The following is a 21223-nucleotide window of genomic DNA, read 5'->3' on the forward strand; positions in this document are numbered from 1 at the left end:
AAAACAAAGAAGATGAATGAGTGTGTGATTAAGTTACACACACAAAGATGTCAACATCACCAAGGCTAATTCTATATCAAGACTTTTGCTTATAATTTGCAAACAGAGAGACATAAGGCAGTTTTGGAGCTACTGGCAGGAATAATCACATAAATTGGTAATTACGTTTTTTTGGCGATAGTCCAAAGATTGTTCACATAAAATAAAGTAAATGGAAAGAATATACAGTGTGAAGTCTAATGGCAGTTTTTTTTTCTTTTTAAAGCTAGACAGATTTATGGCAGTCAGTTCACATCTACTGTGAAAAAAGTGGGATTTTAACAGGCAGAATTTTGAATATTTTTAAAATACATTTGTTTGAGAATAGTGGAACAGTTAAGTACAAAAATTCATGGACAAAAAGTGGATGCAAAAGTACGTGAATGCAAACAAATTATGAAAGGAAATCACAAAACAACCACCACAATATCATATGAACAAAAAATATCAACAAAAACAAAATATACAACTTACTACAAATAGTACATAAGAGTGAAAAAATTGAAAAACCACAACACAAAGTATAAAAATATAATTGTTAAACTTCTACATTGGTGAATTCTATACTTGTATTGGTGTGGTAATGCAATGATAGTCCACAGACTTGCCTATTTGATATATTGATGTGACTTTTGGTGAACAACATATTGAGCCACATAACAAGTCTTTGGGTAGACTGTAAGATACATCATGTTGTTCCACCCCGGCCTGCAGTATCTATAGGGAATGACTGATGTGTGAGGGTGTCCCATCACGGTGTACCTTACAGACTAGTCTCTGGGCTAATACACTGCATAAGTGTGGAGTGCAATGGTAGTGCATTGTATCAGTATAGTGTAATGTGGGTAAAATTTGTCACAATTCAAACATCTCTCAACTTATATTATCATGTGTTTTGGCTACAACATATTTTGAAAAATTACCAATCTGAAATGAATAAAGAAAACAGATCAATGAAGGAAACCGATAAACACACACCTGTCACCCAGTGTCTATATATCACATCATCAGAACACCATTATTAAGTAATAACAGTCAACAAGATCACTTTCTAAGTTTTGCTACACTAGTACATTGGATAACAATATTTGAAAATACTATATTCTTTAGACTCTAGGGTATGTCATGTTGTTCTGTCCTCATCTTCTCTTCTTTCATGAGAGTATTAAGCCGATCCTTAACGGTGTCCCAACACGACATATTTTACAGATTACTATATTGTTATCATTATTTTAATAAATAATTTATTCCAAATTCACTAATAATTAAATTATTATAAAGTCCATTGATTATTCTACAATATGTACACAATTCATTTGAAAATTAAAATAATCTTCATTCACACAAAAACAATCAGTCTAATTATAATAAACATTGTTTTCGTACAGTGATTGGCTTATATCGTGTCACATGGTATGGACTGGTGACCAATAGTGACCTCATTTGCATAGAGTGTGTGTTTGTCACATTCTGTTTTCCCTTTTCCCTGTCTTTATTTCCATGCACTAACTGGTCTGGACACTTTCCGAACACCATGGCCTATCATTTTCTTGTCTTTCTGTGATTGGTTGTTTTTAATAACAGGTCCTCTACCATGTGGACATGGTTGTACACTAGGTTGTTGTGGTCTTAGTGTTTGTTGTCTGATTGCTTGGGACTGTTTATTGACCTAATAGAGGTAAAGAGACAAATACTCATTATCTGATAGCACTTCATAGGTGTGTGCCTAGTAAATTATCTAATTGGCTAACTGAAAATGTAAAGGCTGACATACATGTATGTACACACACACACACACACACACACACACACACACACACACACACACACACACACACAACATCAAACACATACACACACACACACAGAATCAATCACAGACATATGCAGAAGAAAATACACACACACACACACACACACACACACACACACACACACACCATGTTTCCTGATGAAAATTAATATTCAAATAATCACAGAAGAACCCATGCAATAATCTTACATAATTTGCACCTTATAGCTATAGTACAAACAAACAAACAAACAAACAAACAAACAAACAAACAACAGACATTTCAAGAAGCATTAATTATATGAAATGCTATAGATATACTAAATGCATGGACTGTATTTACCAATAATACTGTAACATTTCTTTAAACTGATACAGCTATAATTTGGATATCATATTTCACATCAGACAGAAAAACATTCTACACTTCTGACCAATCAGGTTGCATGCATATCATGCTGGAATGTGAGATGGTGAATTACATAGAGATGACAGCCACCACAAGAGATACAATGTATAGAAAGGACAATTAACTCACATATAAAGCTGTTAATGAGAGAAAAAATATATCCACCATAATGTTGTGAGATGTAAGAATCAAAGCAAGTTGTTAGTATATTTTAATTTTGTAACATTACGATCTTGTAATAAGTTCTTGTACCACGACAAAGGGTGTTATTACATACAACATCTCTGAAACGTTGTCCTTGTCTAGTGATATTGTAGTATCAAAGATAAACATTGTATGTGAAACACAGTTTTAGTGATGTCTAATGAAACTGACTGTACCACATTATGTTTGTGTCGTACTACATACCTACATATCATTTACCAATGGGGTCATAACGAGATGAACAATTCTGACTATCCAGCTACGAATGAAAGTTAGAAACACATCTTGTCTGGAACCATAATTTTATCTACATGTTGAATATTACAAACCTGTTGTTGTTGTTGTTGTTGTTGTTGTTGTTGTGGTTTCCCTTTCTGTCCCATTTGATTACTAATATTACGTCTAGCTTTAGGTACTCCTGGTTGCTGTTTTAACTCGGCTTTCTGCTGTTGTTGGTTCCTAAAAAAATCAGAAGTGAATGCAATTAGTAAATTAAATATAATTATCTCTATCTTTATTGGTGGAGCAACTTAGAGTATTCAGGAAGATTTCTCTTAAATACTATTACACGCTGAATCATGTACAAACATGTAAATTTATGCCAAGTAATACTCTCGTCTGAGCTTGAATCATGTACAAACTTGTAACTTTAGGCCCAGTAATACTTTCGTCTGAGTCTGAATCATTTACAAACTTGTAACTTTAGGCCAAGCAATACTTATGTCTGAGCTTGAACCATTGCTTGTTACTCATCAAGACACTTATCAAGCATTGGTTGGGGCAAAAGGTCCAAGTGTTTGAATAAACTGATGTTGTTGCTGTTTTCTCTATGTCTCTTAAACAGATAATATACATGTATACAGACATGCAAAGTACTGATATCTATCGCAGTCACAGATACCAACTACTTACTTCAACTGAGGCACTTCTCTGAGGTAATGGAGGAATTCAGAAGCTTTTGGAAGATCATTATTTTGATTGGTGGATGGATGACTTGATGTAGGTGCTGTATTTTCTTGTCGTTTGTACACTTCTAAAAGTCTGGAGATTTCTGCAACTTGCATCGGTGTCAGTACACCCTGTGCTTGGACTTCATTGTCTGCAGTGTCTAATACCAAGGAAAAGAAGCATTGTACACATCAGATTTTAACAGAACCGACAATATGTGATGGAGAAACACTTTTTGTGCATAGAGTGACAAATGAAGAGGTGGATAGATGGACAGATGGGAAAACAAATGGGTAGCTGGGTGGCTTATAACACTCTCACAGCAGGTGCATTAACCATCATACATGTACAACCTTGGCTTACAAAATAGCTTGGTTATACAGATTACAATCAGAACCACTCAATTCAATATCTTGTCAAACTGTTGCCAAAAAATTACTATTCACCACAAGTAGGCACTAACAATGTGAAATAAGCTGCTGACAGAGTAAAGGTAAAAATTGCTACTTTTGTTACAAATTGAATTCGTCCATAAAATGAAAGCAAAATAGGTAATGTTTGAATGTACACTATTTGTGGAGCATCACAGGCAAAAATAGTGATATAAGAAAAGGTTTGTTGATTTTTACAATACATAATTATTTGGCAAAACTCAAATGGTTAATTAATCAAAGGATATCATACTATTTGAGAACTGTAGGATATATAAACTTACTTCTGACATCTTTAGTTGGTGACTGGAATAGTACTTGACTTTGACTTGGTTCATATTTGGGTTTGTCAGTAGTTTCAACTCTACCTCGTTGCAGTGTAGCAGCTACAGTTGGTTGATATGTTGTATCTCTGGTTGGTAACACATCAACTCTACCCTGCTGTGTAGCTCTCTCTGATGGAGGCTGACCAGGAAACTCAGATGTCAGTTTTGAGGGAGGTTCACTTGACATGGGGTAATGTGAACCCCCTCCTAGGGTAACATTTTCACGTACAGCTCTCTTGATTGGACAACTACCAGTTGAAGTCTCTGTTATATGAAAATATGAATATATGATGAGCTAAAAAAGGACACACATAATAAACATTATCTGCAGATATAGATACTTGGAAGGCGTGGAAAAAAGTGTTAACAAACATATGATCTTTTGCTAATAAAAATTTCTACTCACAGAGTCAAAAACTTTCTTGGAGGAAGCAAATACAAAATTTTCCTTTCTTTCTCATAGTCATTGTCATATTTGAATTATACAGAAAATATTACAAAGGCAAGGCTGATTTGATCTCAGTTGTATTTGAGTAATGTTTTGGGGACCCACAGACAAGTCATTTACATCAAGCCTGTATTGCACAACCTCTCTAAGATTAGAGTTGTAAAAAATATCAACTCAGGCTAAGAAAAGGACTCTTGTATTCTGGGAAAGGCATTCTGGGAAATAAACAAAGTTAGGAACTTAGGAAAACACCTACAAGTTTTCGGTACAGTCATGATTTATATGTAACATTTGTAACTTTACTTATTGATCACGATAACAATCAAAGACTATCTTATTACCTGATACAGCTGACCGTGCTGACATCAACAACTCTGGTTCCTCTGATAAAGCTCCATCACTTTGTTGATCAATGGACAGTAATGGTGAACCTGGTGATCTGTCAAGTAACTAGTGAATGATAACAACAACATGATCAGTTTTCAAGACATTCTTGTTTTTATTTTGATGCACAATACAATCTTCTATATTTTGGATAAACAAGCATATCTGCTATTATTTTACACACACACACACACACACACACACACACACACACACACTGCCATGCCTATAGCTACTGAACCTTTACTACCGATAGCCAAATTTTCAAAAAGATAAAAACTGGCCTTTCTTGAGAGTCACCACACAGTAAGAGATTGGGGAACATCAAATTTTGGTGTGTCACTAGAAATTATGTGCATCGGTGGTGCGTCAAATTGGCTTAGAGGGCACACTAATGAACACTGATTCAAGCTTTACTTACCATTTTAATATAATACTGCAATTCGTTTTGTTTGTCTTCATGTTTTAGAAACTTATCAGACATTGTATCATACTGATCACTGTAAGGGAAAAAAACAGTCAAATTTTGATTTCATATCATAAAGTCATTGCATGTTTAAAAAATATGCAAATAACTACATTGATATGCAGATACGTGTATAGCAACCAATCACATATCATGTCATGTGTCTCTGCATGTAAATTTGAAAATATGCAAATAGGCAGACTACATCCACCATTCACCATAAAGCACGAATCAAGGTTGTTATCACAAAAACATAAGCAAATTACTCTGATGTGATATACAAACATCTAACAATCATATTGTATTACAAATTTTACAGAACACCAGTTCACAAAGTACTTGAGCAACTTTTGTCAGGGCATCATCAAGTTGGCAAAGACGATAAACATGTATCTCAGAGAAGAATAAATTCAAAATCTTGATAATAATTACTTACTGTGTGTTATCAAGTGGTCCAGTAGATATAATACTGTAATTTGCCTTGGCATCTTGTTCATTACGATCACCAGTTCTCACTGTCTGGTGTTCAAAACTTTGTAAGTGTAGATTACCATTTTCTCTCATCATCCAACCATCCTCTACACAAAATAAAACATCACATAACTATTACAAGTCTTCACAGAAGTGTAGTGAAAGTAGTAAGTATGCAACACCTCTTTTATGTTACCTAACATACCTGACAAGAGGGCCTTAAATAATGGTTTTTACCTGGGGAGGGGTTAAATGGTAACTGTCTTACCTGGGCAGTGGGTAAATGGTAACTGTCTTACTGGCAAGAGGGCCTTAGACAATGGTTTTATCTGGGGAAGGGGGTAAATGGTAACTGTCTCTTACCTGGGCAATGGGTAAAAGATAACTGGGGGTGGGGGTGGTGGATACAATGACTATCCTACCTGTTTGTAAAGTTTCATCTTGTCTTTCCAATGGATAGAAGCTGTTATCTACATCTTGGCTAAGTTGTGGTCCATGTAACTCAATCTGAGTATGTTCATGTTTGTTGATATGTTCCTTTTCAGTAATGTTATCTTGTGGTACTAAGTATCTCTGTTGGTGTGACACATCCCTGGACTCACTTCCATCCACAGATCTACCAACATGGAATCTATCCTGATATTGTGGTGGGTTGGAAGATTGGTAGGACGGCTGAAAACTTGTATTGGATGGTTGGCTGATGTCTGGTTGGTAGCTGGTCTGGGGTGGATGGCTGAGTACTGGTTCTTGGTATGTATGTGTGTAAACTGGTCTTTGGGAAGTTATATGCATTAAATCTAATGTAAGAAAATCAAAATATTATTTGTGATTTGCTTTGGAAATAACACATACCTCAAAACTTATCACTGTAATATGTAAGTGGATAACATGCATTGTAAGTGGATACACATATCAATGATACATTATTTTGTAATATGCATTTATATATCCCATAATGGCAGAACATGGTAAAACACATCTAAAACACTGCATTACAATATCTTGATATTTGTTCAAATCTAAATATTTGAGAATAAGAGCCGTTCATAGAATAGCTATACCATCTAATTTCATCTTAAGTCAGACCTCATTAATACACAAATAAAAATATTCCCAATATTTGTCTGAAGATGAAGACATTCAACAAGGCTTGCATGTATAATAATATTATATGAAAGAATCTGACGAGAGTAAACAAGTTGTAAAAGTGCATTTTACCTTTATTTGCTGTGTGTTCCTCAGGTATTGTTGTTAAGCCAGCTGTGTGTTGTTGCTGATTTCCTTTGATTGAATCATAATTTGGTCCACTGTCTAAATCTTTCTGATAATAGTTATGGTCATTTTCACTTCCTATAGATGACATATCTCTTTGATAATGGTGAACATCATGGTATTCACTATGTCCATTGGTCTGATATTGGTCAGTTTGCCCTTGTCCATTACTTTGGTATTGGTCTGCGTGCCTTTGTCCACTGGTCTGATATTGGTCAGTTTGCCCTTGTCCATTACTCTGGTATTGGTCACCTTGCCTTTGTCCACTGGTCTGGTATTGGCCAGTTTGCCCTTGTCCATTACTCTGGTATTGGTCTGCATGCCTTTGTCCACTGGTCTGGTATTGGCCAGTTTGCCCTTGTCCACTGGTCTGGTATTGGTCTGCGTGCCTTTGGCCATTGGTCTGGTATTGGTATTGGTCTTTCAGTTTATGTTCATTTGTCTGATAGTGGTCAGTTTGTTCAAACATACTGATATCTGTAAACCTACTCATATCACTCAATAGACCACTACTTAGCATACTAGCATTTAATCCTCCAAATGTTGACTGTAAAAGTAATAAATGAGAAAATTATTTATTTTTTGTAGATTTATAAGTAGACTGAAATATCTGTAATATTATACCATAAATGAGTCAGGTTTAAAAAAAAATATGGAATATATACTCTGGCCGTTCTATGTCATGTCAATGTGTGTCTACGTCATTGATTCTGCTGTGTTCAAAATATGAGTCAAAACTCTCAAAATTGCCATTCCTTTCCCCAGGTTTTTTTTAGTGATTCGTAGTGACAAGGGCCCTTAGGTCACTCATATTTTCCTTGGCTGAACACAGAAAAACATTCGGGAATATTATCTAATTGCTTCACATGTGGATCTTGTGGTATAAATGGAAATAACCAATATTTCAATCCAATTTAGAAGGTAACCAATTCACAATATGTCATATTCATAATTCAAGTTATCAGAAAAACAAAAGATTGCATAGTTTGGCCACTAGGGGTGCTGTTCAAAATCAAATCATCAGTAATCCAGTGTACGAGTTCTATGGATGTTAGGTGGCAGTTACAAGAAAGACAAAAGATTGCATAGTTTGGTCACTAGGAGTGCTGTTAAAAAGCAATACTATAGCCCCCTTTGAAAAGTAATCATTTCTCAGTGTGCACTTACAAAAGTTGGTTGCACTCTCCATCAGTCAAAGCACTCTGTCAGTAACTTTGTTCTGATCATGTATTAAATTATATGAAATGACAACAGTCAACAATTTCAGTATATCAACTGAATGGCATCACATTTCCCATAATACACCATTCAAGATGGTGGACATACAAGTTCCATATGAGATGTAAAACAATCAAATACAAGTCTATTGAAAACAAGCGACCTATCGGTCAGAATAGCTCCGCTGTTTTTTTTTTTAATTTAATTTTTTATTTTGATGACATGTAGAAGTGGTTCAGGTCTTCACTATGCAGTTTTGCTTTAGTGATGCAATAAAGTGGTTAGTGGTTTCATATGATGTCTCACTATAAAACACATTTTACACAGAAGTTGGTAATGTATTGTACTTTTATACCATAGTCACCATTTTATAACAAAAATCTACTGTTATGAAAAATTGCACAAAATCTCAGAAAAAAATGACTGGGAAATGCACACAAGAAAAAGAAAAAAAGAGGATTTTGAGGTTGGCTATAAATAATTCCAGTGTCTTACAGCTGTAACCCTGGAAAATTTTAATGATGAATGAAATAAACTAGGGATCTAAAATAATTTTGAGGCAATTTGAATTTCAATTTTCTAACAAATTTACAAAGTCAACAACATTCAACTTGTACTAGTTGTGGTAGATATATATAGGGAAGAAATGTATTAATCGCCATCTTAGTTTCCGTACGGCGACAATCTCAAGTTAAGTACCCGGAAGAGAGTCATTCTCAGCCATACGTTACAGTGGTAACACTCGTTCATGTTCGGTTACCTTTCACAAAGAAAACACAACGAAATGCTTGAAATGATCTTTTTTTTTATTTCTTTTCATCACAACAACAAAATCTGCGTGATTGATCAAAAGTGTTGTAAACTAAACCAGAAAGAATTATCGGACTGGCTAAACTTCCCGATGAACTGGAGTAAGGTCCTACTACTTCCAAGTAAGCCTCGATAGTACTATAGTACGTGAGAAAATCGTCTCAAACTAGCGATACAACTTTCAAAATATAACTTGACATGTCTTCATTTGTTAGAGTTATACAATTCAAGACGGGTTTTCACTCGAAAACAACAATTCTGTGAATAATGACACTCTGAACGCAGCGATTTCTCGGACGATGTTACCACTGTAACGTATGGCTGACAACGACTTGCTTCCGGGTTAGTCCCTCGTGCATACGGGTGGATTGTCGGCGATTAACACATACATCGTCTGATATTTTAATTCACAGTGTTTCTTGTGACCGGCGCCTGTCAGCAGACTCTGCCATTTTTTTCATCATTCCATTGTATTTAAACCTTGTACTTGACATTTCGCAATATTTATAATTCTCAACAAAATACCTCAACATGCCTCACTTCGCTCGTACTCAAAGCAGCCCCGCGCGGTATGATCACTGACACTGATGACATGATGAGAGAGAACCTTTTCGGATTTACATGTAAAACGGGGAAAGATACGCAAAACATAATGCAAAGTCTAAAGCCAAATTAAAGTTGTAATTATTTTAATTATTTTTACTTGCCAAATATTTGCATTTTGGAAAGGCAAGACACGTTCATGTCGTTTAACTTTACATGTGAACTGTCGGCCATAACTTCAACCGCATGTCTGGCATGCCCTTCCTTACGCAAGTTGTCTGAATTCTGGTTCACTGTCATTCCAAATTGCACGACAATATAGAATTAACCACAAGTTACATGTTATCTGAAAACATCACACTTTTATAGTGGGTCTGAAGTGTGATTTTAGTGAGTACCAAGAACGTCCTGTGTTGATACTCAAGATGCTTGCTGTGGAAAATCGCTCGGTCAAATGAGGTCACCTTCAGCTTCTGGTCGAATCAGGATAGAGTATGCAAATGAGGATGTTGCGGACTGATTTGAAGTTTACAACCCTGTTTCGAACAAACGCTTGTCATTTGGGCGCCCAATGCGTAGAATTATGACTATAGCACATATTACATCGTTTGTTTGACGTCAATAGTGTCTTTTGAAAAGTGGCAGTTTACTTAAAGTCTCGTCGACTGATTTCCAATATGGCGTCGGTCATTATGCTCATTAACATATTCATTTTTTTTTCAAATTACAAAAAAAAAATCATAAAAAATAAAAATGAGGATGTGCTGACTTGAAATTAACAAATCTGAGTAAGCTACCCCCTGCGCATCAACACGCCAGATATCAAAGCAATCTAATAAGAGGTTTTCAAGGAGTTGATGAAAATGACATTTTATGAAAAAAAATCATAAAAAATTGAAAATGGCACAGATCAACTTGGCATGAACAAATCTGAATAGCCTCCCCCCAGGGAACATGCACACCAAATATCGAAGAATTCCGACTGTCACTTCCGGAGTAGATAGTAAAAATATAAAAGTTTGACGGACACCTATGATTCACTCTACTCTCTATACCTCAATACCCACCTATACCTAAAGCTACGCTTTCAGCTTTCGCTGACAGCGGAGCTAATAAATAACTTGATTGTGTGTCAACAAACTTTATTCTAATATAAGTATTTGAAGTTCCAACCTTATGAATATGTTTACTGAGAAGTTCCATATTGCTTACCTTTCTGGAAGGTGCGGGTGATGAATTAGTTGTACAAAGTATTTTCAAGGCTTCATTACAGTGAGACTGCATCAGAGTTTGTAACTTGGAAACCAATTCAGACCTAGAATAAATTATAATGACCGTGAAAATATTAAAGCACTGGCTACTGATACATGTTATTTTATTTCACAGCCTAACAGCAAGCTTTAATAGAGTATATTTGTCATGGTCTTGTGGTATAAATCTTACTTTCAGATCTAACAAGTTTAGTAAGAGTTTGTAAAATAATGATATACTAGTATAATGTTGGTTCTATACAGCACTTTCCTACACTGTGCTCAAAGTGCTTTACAATTAGTACCCATGGCATGGACCTATAATGGCATCATAGCCCTTTATACAACACCCCCCCCCCCTCTCCTCCGAGAGTACATGTGTATACAATCCCTTGCAGCCTCCAGTGAATTAAAGCATTCACATAGCAACCTCTATCCTAACAGGTCCCAATTATACAGCCAGGTTGACTGAGGCACAATTGTGGTTCAAATCTTGTCCAAGGACTTTCACCATACAGAAACAAGCAGCAGCAATGCCAGCCACTCTAACCATTTGACCATCATGACTCCACAAATGTAATCTATCACAACTGTTTCCCTGAATTTTGTATAATGCTGTATAGTTTCTCTTTGCAGTAAACTTTAATGAATTTCATATACTATACATACCTATGAGCCTCCATCTTCTGCTTTAATCTTTGAAATTCAGCTATTTCTCTCCTAGCATCATCCAACCTACACAATAAAACACATCAAGAACACATGATTTGATGACATCACCCATCCTACACAATAAAAGACATCAAAGCAAGAACACATGATATGATGACATCACCCATCCTACACAATAAAAGACATCAAAGCAAGAACACATGATTTGATGACATCATCCATCCTACACAATAAAAGACATCAAAGCAAGAACACATGATTTGATGACATCATCTCTCCTACACAATAAAAGACATCAAAGCAAGAACACATGATTTGATGACATCATCCAACCTACACAATAAATGACATCAAAGTAAGAACACATGATTTGATGACATGTACTACTACTGGGGGTGCTAGTAGTAGTATACACCAAACTCAACACAGCTTCTGTATACATTGGTGCAAACATTGTAGAAAATAAAATCCCTCTTAGATGTAGATGTAGTAAAATTCACCGATGACCTTTGAAATTCTTTGACTATACTAAGGTGGAGGTACAACTCACTTGTGGAAAGCAACTTCCAACGACACAACATTACTATCATTCATTACATCTTTAACACTAAAACCAACTACTTCTTGGTTCTTACCTTTCCTCATACTCCTGTGTAGTTACTTTTAGTTTAGTATCTTTCTTAGCTAATTCCAACTGAGTATCTATTCTTTGTTGTTCTAATTCTTCTTGGTGTCTTTCATTGATTTCATGAATTTGTTTCCGATGTGATTCTCTGATCTCACTTTCTGAGGCAGCCATTTTCTCATGGACATCAGCCAGCTTGTCAGCAATCTAAGTAGACCAGAAAAGAAATGTTTTCAGAGGTTTGTCAATTTCTGGTTCCAAGACACATTGCATGACAACATCATTTTTGTTTTGTGTACTACGTCACTGACTGGCAATTCAAGAACTGTCTATAGTTTACATCCAATCTAAATTAATTTACATTACCATCAGGATACACCTCTAGAGGGCAGTGTTTATTGTAAAGGTTTATTTATCTAACTTTCCACTGTACCACTACATACGTGGCATGCATTTACATAATGACATACACTATAATTTATACATCGGTGGGCATAGGAAGTACTAAGAATCTTATATATTGTAATTGAATTAGAATTATTGAATGATTGACATGACTGGTTTGTCAGAATACATGCTGGATTGATCTCAAATACAGCCATATCTGAGTTAAAGATCCTTGGCTAAGATTTGAATCCCACTTATGCCTTGGATCACCCAGTTGTAGAAATGGGTACCTGATAGGATGGGATTATTATGGGATACATTTTAAAGGTATTAGCGTGCATTCTCCATAGTTGGACAAATCTCTACATTTACATGACATATGTATGCATTTCTGTGTTATCTACCCGGGTATTGTTACAGTGAAGTATATAGTATGAAAATGAAGCTAATGCAATGACTTGCTATGTTAGTTAATGGCAAGCACTCACAGAAATGTACAAGTTAGACATACAGCTTGTTGGAAAAGCCTGATGTGGTGTGAATCTAGTCAATGATTCATGATATCTTTGTACCCATTTACTCCTGACGTTAGACATATGACAATGTAATAATACCTTATTGATATTATCAGTGGATTTGAAGCAATCTGTCATACTGTCATACTCAGTGGATAATACAAGTGCATTGGCAAAGAGATCCAACTTAGAAGGCAGCAAAAGAAAAGACAGATAATGATGATGATATAAATAATTAGTACAGGTAGATGTGTTTATAGAAGTGTGTACATGTAGTATGTATTTTAAGTGGTTTGTGTAGTACATGGGTAAGTTATTGGCAAAGAGATCCAACTTAGAAGGCAGGTAGAGAATAGAAATGATAATGACATTAATTAGTATGGGCTGTGTTCATGCAATTTGTAATATGTATATGTTTATGTGTATGTGTATGTGTATGTGTCTGTCTGTCTGTATGTATGTCTGTCTGTCTGTTGGTCAGTATGTATGTATGTATGTATGTATGTATGTATGTATGTATGTATGTATGTATGTATGTATGTATGTATGTATGTATGTATGTATGTATGTATGTATGTATGTATGTATGTATGTATGTATGTATGTATGTATGTATGTATGTATGTATGTATGCATGCATGCATGCATGCATGCATGCATGTATGTATGTATGTATGTATGCATGTACTTGTTCGGTATGTATGTATCTATGTAGTACGTATGTACATATGTGAATAAGAATCTAACATGTATGATACAACTGAAGTAAACATTTCGACTTCTCACCTGTCTCTCCATTTCAGATTGGTGTTCTGATTCCATCTTTGCCTTAGTAGCTTCATGTCTAGCTTCTAGCAAACTAATCTCCATTTTGAGATTCTCCTGTAGATCACATCAATACAGAACAGAAACATATTAACTAAATGCCGCCCTCTATCAGTGTTGATCACACCAATACTGAACAGAATTATTCAGAGTCATTGAGAACATGCCATTCAGAAATTTAAATACACAGATTGTATACACACATATGTATAACATGTCCTCTGTTCCTGAGAACCGAATTAAATTAGTTGATAGATTCTCTCTGAACTGAGTACACCAATACAATTGAATGTCACTTCATAAGCAGGTTTTGATCATGTCTATTAATAACCTTGCCAAGCTGACTTAGCAACCTATACCACATGATTGACCACAGACCCTACACGAAACCCTACACAAAACCCTAAACGAAACCCTACACAAAACCCTTGTGGGTCTATGGATTAACTTACATACTTTGAAAACTCTGTAAAGTGTTTTTATCAATTCTAAGACATGACTAACCTTATCACGTTTCACAGTATCAAATTCCATTCTCACTTTCTCTAGCTCTGTTTGTACAGATGCAAGGACTTTCTGGGAGTCTTCTGCAGCTCTGCTTTCCCTTTCTACATTTTTCTAAAAGAAAACAAAATGATTCTTCTATGACATGTTCATTTGAATTGAAATATTAATTGGTGATTAACTGATACAGCAATGGCTGTCTGATTAAAAAAAAAAATCTGTGTCAGCTAGTACAGATTTAAAAGAAAATGTTATGACTCTGGTAGTCCAGCCTTCGGTTTACTATGATAGATATAAACTAAATCTATTGTTCTTCAATGTGGTAGATTACACAAGTGGGTGATAGCAGTTCCTCTGTTGTGCGATTCTAATCATCCTGTGATCAACATAGCATAAACATTCAATGTCCCAAAACAGCACTGCAAGTTCATGTAACTCTAAATAAACTAGTTTTCAGCTGACAACTCTCTACTGAGACTAAACAATGTCAATTCAATAGCTTATCATTGTCGATTCAACATGTTGCGACACTAGTTTTAGTTTGTGTCTATCTTAGGAAACCGAAGGCTCAACTACCAGGATAATACCATTATGTGATATTTTGACTTACCTTTTGTTGTTCCATGGCACTGAAGTGTTCCTCTGCAACTCTTTCTAACTTTTCTTGTAATTCACATTCTACTTTATGCCAGTGGTCCCGTTCCTAATACAAATAGAAAAGTATTCAAAATATAGTTATATTAATTCAAAATATTCAAAAATGTAATCATTTCACAATTATAATAAATAAAATAGTATAGATATTTTGAAAGATAAGTCTCATTGTTTATACAACACAGTTGCCAAACTGACAATCTTTAAAAACTCATACTTCATTTAAAGTAGCATGTGATGAGAATACAAAAATCTTACACTTTTGCTTTTACTTTGTTCAAGTAAACTCTAACCATAGACCCTATGTGTGTAGGGGACTATGGTCTAACCCACTTTCGACTAAAATTCAGCAGAAAGGTCAGAGGTCAACATACAAGTTATTAAAATATGAGATCACAATGATATCAAAATCACCCAATTTAGAATCAAAATAACTGCCAAAAATACTGCGTTAACTTTGTGGAGAAATAAAAGATTGTTGACTTCCTTGAAAATAAAACAATGAACCCTCCAATTTTTTCTACTTCAAAAACACCAGGCACAAGCTTTCATATGGCAAAGTTTTAAAATTTCAATAAATTAGATTTTCAGGGTCATTGGTCCTCAGGTGTATTTCTACCTTAAAGGAGAATGCCACTCCAGGAGATGAAAGTATTTTCATAAACTTTGGGTTCTGGAGAGTCATTTCATGATTTCATACCACAATTCAGTGTTCTGTGGCAACTGGGCAGCAAATATGTGATGTGAAATCATCAAATGACTCCAAAGTTTATGAAAATACTTTAATATTTCTTGGCGTGGCATCACCCTTTAAATTATCTGTAGAACAATTAATAACATAAAACTTACCTCATCTAATGTCTTCTCTAGTTTGTCCACTTCTTTTTCCAACTTTTCATTTTTCTTCACTGCATCATTACGTTCACTTTCTAACTTTTCTACTCTTATTCTTTCATTTTCCAAAATCTTCAAAGTTTCATTTCTTTCCTTACTTTGCATTTCCATCTACAAGTATGAACAATTAATTAGTCAGTTTTATGTCTAGGTGGTCTATAATGGTCTATAAAGTCAATAACGTCTACTACCGGTGGTAGTCTATTACTACACAATGTACTCGTCGGTGGGGGCCAGAACGTTAGATCTGTGTCAGGGGTAATAGTTGTAAATCGTTACTATGTTGAATGTACAGGGACTGGTATGTGACTAGGTGTGTACACCCTTCTGGAAAGACATAACATGTTTTAAAATGAAAACTAATGGTTCCAGAGTGGAGGCTAGGAACGGTATAGATTGTACCAAGTTCATGTCATAATTAAGTACGAAAAAGCAGCAGAAATTTCAGACAAGTTTTGAATCTAATTTCAATATTAGATTTCATTTTCTCTGTTATCTGGTACTAAACCCTCAACACAAACTGTATGATATAGAGTGTAGAAGTTCATAATACTAAGTACCTGGCTCTTTCTGTCAGATTCTGCCTTTGATGCTCTTAGTTGTTCCTTACTAAGCCTCTCTACTGCTTCAGCTAGTTCTGTCTCAAATTTGCCAAGTATCTGTAAACAAACAAACAAACAAACATAGACATGTAGTTAATCTAGTCAAGTGGTACAAACTGAACTTGTAAACTTTTAACTCAACATAAAATATTTGAAAATAAAACTTTAATTAAACTGTTAGTATCATGGTAATGATGATATATGCCTTCTATGACGTTATAATTGTCCTCTGGCTTTCTTAGAACTGTTATTTTGACACCATTTTTATATGACTGTATAACATATTACATCACTGGATTGTTAATAAGTTATATCTTCATACCAGGTTTGTGTTCAGTCAACTACACAGACAACTTTGTGCAGTACTGATGCAGTGCAGTGCTACAACAGCACAATACACAACAAAAATATGCCGCTAAATGTATCAACTCAGCGTACAAATAAATACACTTTCAGTGTATTTGTCAATAATTATGAGTGATGCAAATCTGGATATACATGTATTCGGAATTCTCCTCACAAATAAATGACAGACAATGAGAAATATCCCAGAAGTTCAAGTATTGTTATTGTTGGTGCTGTAAAATTTGACACCTACCTCTCGTTGTTTCTCACTGGATCTTTCAGCCTTTTCCTTCTCTTCTTTTAACCTTTCCATAAAAGTGTTTTTCTCAGATTCATGTTTCTTCCATCCTTCCACAACCTTGGCAAGTGTCTGTAAAAGAACAGTCACATTACTTCATTTCATTCAATCATTCTATGTTTTTCTCATTATCATTTTACTACCATACATAAATTTTTGTCAGCATGTCAATAAAACATCAGTTTGCTAGAATTCAAAAGAATTAAGGATAGAGTCTAACTAGACTCAGTTCAATGGACTCACTAACCTAATTTGTTCTCTTTGCACATGTGCAACAACGTTGATTTATTCCATCTTTTGTGTTTCAGTGTAAACAGTCTAAATCGTCTATCGGTCTATCATGTAAACAGTCAAAATCGTCTATCGGTCTATCATGTCAACAGTCAAAATCGTCTATCGGTCTATTGTGTAAACAGTCAAAATTGTCTATCGGTCTATCATGTAAACAGTCTAAATCGTCTATCGTGTAAACAGTCAAAATTGTCTATCGGCCTATTGTGCAAACACATGAAAATGCACTAACAGGTAAACAGCATTAAAACATTTCAACTGAAATGTCATCAAGTAAATTTAGCCTTAGACTTTCCTGACCAATGAGGGCAGCATATACAATGCAAAGTCAAGTCAACAAAAATGGAAGATGAACAACATTTGGTGTTGGGTTGTTAGTTGTGTGTCTTCTAAGTCTAGAAAATCACTGGATGTAACCAGTCTTTATAGTTTGTTATATAATCCTTCCAAAGTCCTTAGTAAGTTGTATATATATACAAAATGTTATAAATTGTTGAGATATGTTAAACCCGAGTCACTGAAATCAAGTCTACATTGTAGAATGTGTTTCTTACCCTGTACATACCTTGTCAAGTCTACCTGTGTTTCTTACCCTGTACATACCTTGTCAAGTCTACCTGTGTTTCTTACCCTGTACATACCTTGTCAAGTCTACCTGTGTTTCTTACCCTGTACATACCTTGACAAATCTACCTGTGTTTCTTACCCTGTACATACCTTGTCAAGTCTACCTGTGTTTCTTGTCCTGTACATACCTTGACAAGTCTACCTGTGTTTCTTACCCTGTACATACCTTGACAAATCTACCTGTGTTTCTTACCCTGTACATACCTTGTCAAATCTACCTGTGTTTCTTACCCTGTACATACCTTGTCAAGTCTACCTGTGTTTCTTGTCCTGTACATACCTTGTCAAGTCTACCTGTGTTTCTTACCCTGTACATACCTTGTCAAATCTACCTGTGTTTCTTACCCTGTACATACCTTGTCAAGTCTACCTGTGTTTCTTGTCCTGTACATACCTTGTCAAGTCAACCTGTGTTTCTTGCCCTGTACATACCTTGTCAAATCTACCTGTGTTTCTTACCCTGTACATACCTTGTCAAATCTACCTGTGTTTCTTACCCTGTACATACCTTATCTAGTTGTTCTATCATGACATCTTTCTTTCTATCTGTTGACACAGCCACTGCCAATTGTTGTTGTGTTTCCAATAGTTTACTCTGTAATTGTTGAATCTGCTTTTCACAGTGCTGCCATAGATAAACAGAAAAAACAAACTTACATTCAAATACAGTGTTATAACTGACATGTTGGAGCATAGACCATTTCATGTAGTCTATGGTTGGAGCAATGATGACATCGTTAGTGCTTCTAATGACTCCATAACTCTTACAAATCATTCCCTTGATTCCCTATTCCATAGCCAGCTGCCTTTTTTACTGCTACTAAATACCAGTCACTTATATCTCTACAGGTAACTTCCCAATGCAATGATATCAAGTCTATGATACAGTTTATATAATCTGAAAGAATGTCATGCTTCTCACCTTCCTTCTGTACTTTTCTCTTTCTACACTTTCCCTCAATAGTTGGTTTTCTGTGAAGAGAGTGCTGTCAGTGACTCTGGCTGCTACAGATGTACTAGTAGGGTTCCATAGTTGAGAAGACAGACCCAGTCCACTGTCGTAGCCCATAGTTGCCATAGGAGATACATCACTGAATGCTCTTGCACTGTAAACAGATTATACATATACACCATCAGTGATGTTAGTTCTTGGCATGCTCAGCAGGACTCAAAATTAGCAGTTGTCCATGGCACAGGGACTACTAAACATTGTATCTAGACTACCAAATTAGCAGTAGTCCAGGACACATAGACTACTAAACATTATAATCTAGACTACCAAATTAGCAGTAGTCCAGGACATATAGACTACTAAACATTATAATCTAGACTACTAAATTAGCAGTAATCTAGGACAAATAGACCACTACATGTACATATATACCCACATACATACCCACCTTAATAAAGTGTCTGTCTTAACACTGTCAAATGAATCTTCTTTGTGCTGACTGGTTTCCAAAGACGCATCAGCTACATTATTTACACTGTGTAGAAGTTCATTTACTGAATCATTGGCATGATCAAAATTCTCTCTGTCTGTAGAAATACATGAAATATCATGATGAATAACGTTTATTCCATATGATACGATTTCAAAACAAAACCATCTATCTCTAGATGCAATATAGCAACAGATTAATAAAATTTACATTTATTGTGAAATAAATAAGATCAGATGTTAGTAATGTAAAATGAATATTGATCTGATGTAATATACATTATTACATACATTGTATGTACCAGAGATTACTTGCACCGGAATGCGGTGCATTGCATACTAGTGGTATTTGCACTGCAGTGCAATACCGAAAACGTCATTGCATACCTGCATACAAATGAGAGGTAAACGAGGACGAGTTTGTTCATTCTACACAAAAGCATGTGATCGCACATTGTCATTTCATTCATCTCATACAACTTATTCCTTAGTAGTTCTATGTACTTGTAGTAAACTTACCTGGTAGTTCTATGTACTTGTAGTAAACTTACCTGGTAGTTCTATGTATTTGTAGTAAACTTACCTGGTAGTTCTATGTACTTGTAGTAAACTTACCTGGTAGTTCTATGTATTTGTAGTAAACTTACCTGGTAGTTCTATGTACTTGTAGTAAACTTACCTGGTAGTTCTATGTATTTGTAGTAAACTTACCTGGTAGTTCTATGTACTTGTAGTAAACTTACCTGGTAGTTCTATGTATTTGTAGTAAACTTACCTGGTAGTTCTATGTATTTGTAGTAAACTTACCTGGTAGTTCTATGTATTTGTAGTAAACTTACCTGGTAGTTCTATGTACTTGTAGTAAACTTACCTGGTAGTTCTATGTACTTGTAGTAAACTTACCTGGTAGTTCTATGTACTTGTAGTAAACTTACCTGGTAGTTCTATGTACTTGTAGTAAACTTACCTGGTAGTTCTATGTATTTGTAGTAAACTTACCTGGTAGTTCTATGTATTTGTAGTAAACTTACCTGGTAGTTCTATGTACTTGTAGTAAACTTACCTGGTAGTTCTATGTACTTGTAGTAAACTTACCTGGTAGTTCTATGTACTTGTAGTAAACTTACCTGGTAGTTCTATGTACTTGTAGTAAACTTACCTGGTAGTTCTATGTATTTGTAGTAAACTTACCTGGTAGTTCTATGTATTTGTAGTAAACTTACCTGGTAGTTCTATGTATTTGTAGTAAACTTACCTGGTAGTTCTATGTATTTGTAGTAAACTTACCTGGTAGTTCTATGTACTTGTAGTAAACTTACCTGGTAGTTCTATGTATTTGTAGTAAACTTACCTGGTAGTTCTATGTACTTGTAGTAAACTTACCTGGTAGTTCTATGTATTTGTAGTAAACTTACCTGGTAGTTCTATGTACTTGTAGTAAACTTACCTGGTAGTTCTATGTATTTGTAGTAAACTTACCTGGTAGTTCTATGTATTTGTAGTAAACTTACCTGGTAGTTCTATGTACTTGT

General features: G+C 35.2%; 1 protein-coding gene across 1 annotated transcript; it reads right to left on the reverse strand.

Annotated features, from left to right (window-relative positions):
- Positions 1–1531: 1531 nt before the first annotated feature.
- On the reverse strand, positions 1532–18934 carry LOC144442630 (uncharacterized). Its single transcript, XM_078132009.1, has 20 exons — positions 18908–18934; positions 18759–18875; positions 17288–17404; positions 16648–16746; positions 16043–16198; positions 15150–15242; positions 14540–14653; positions 13997–14092; positions 12319–12515; positions 11681–11746; positions 10974–11076; positions 7137–7737; positions 6341–6715; positions 5884–6025; positions 5403–5481; positions 4939–5047; positions 4108–4413; positions 3357–3552; positions 2774–2903; positions 1532–1708 (listed from the first exon to the last, which is right to left on the reverse strand). The coding sequence occupies exons 1-20, from the start codon at positions 18932–18934 to the stop codon at positions 1532–1534; spliced, it is 3300 nt and encodes a 1099-aa protein (XP_077988135.1).
- Between the last annotated feature and the right edge of the window lie 2289 nt (positions 18935–21223).

The sequence above is a fragment of the Glandiceps talaboti genome, chromosome 11 (assembly GCF_964340395.1).
Source record: "Glandiceps talaboti chromosome 11, keGlaTala1.1, whole genome shotgun sequence".
Taxonomy (NCBI): domain Eukaryota; kingdom Metazoa; phylum Hemichordata; class Enteropneusta; family Spengelidae; genus Glandiceps; species Glandiceps talaboti.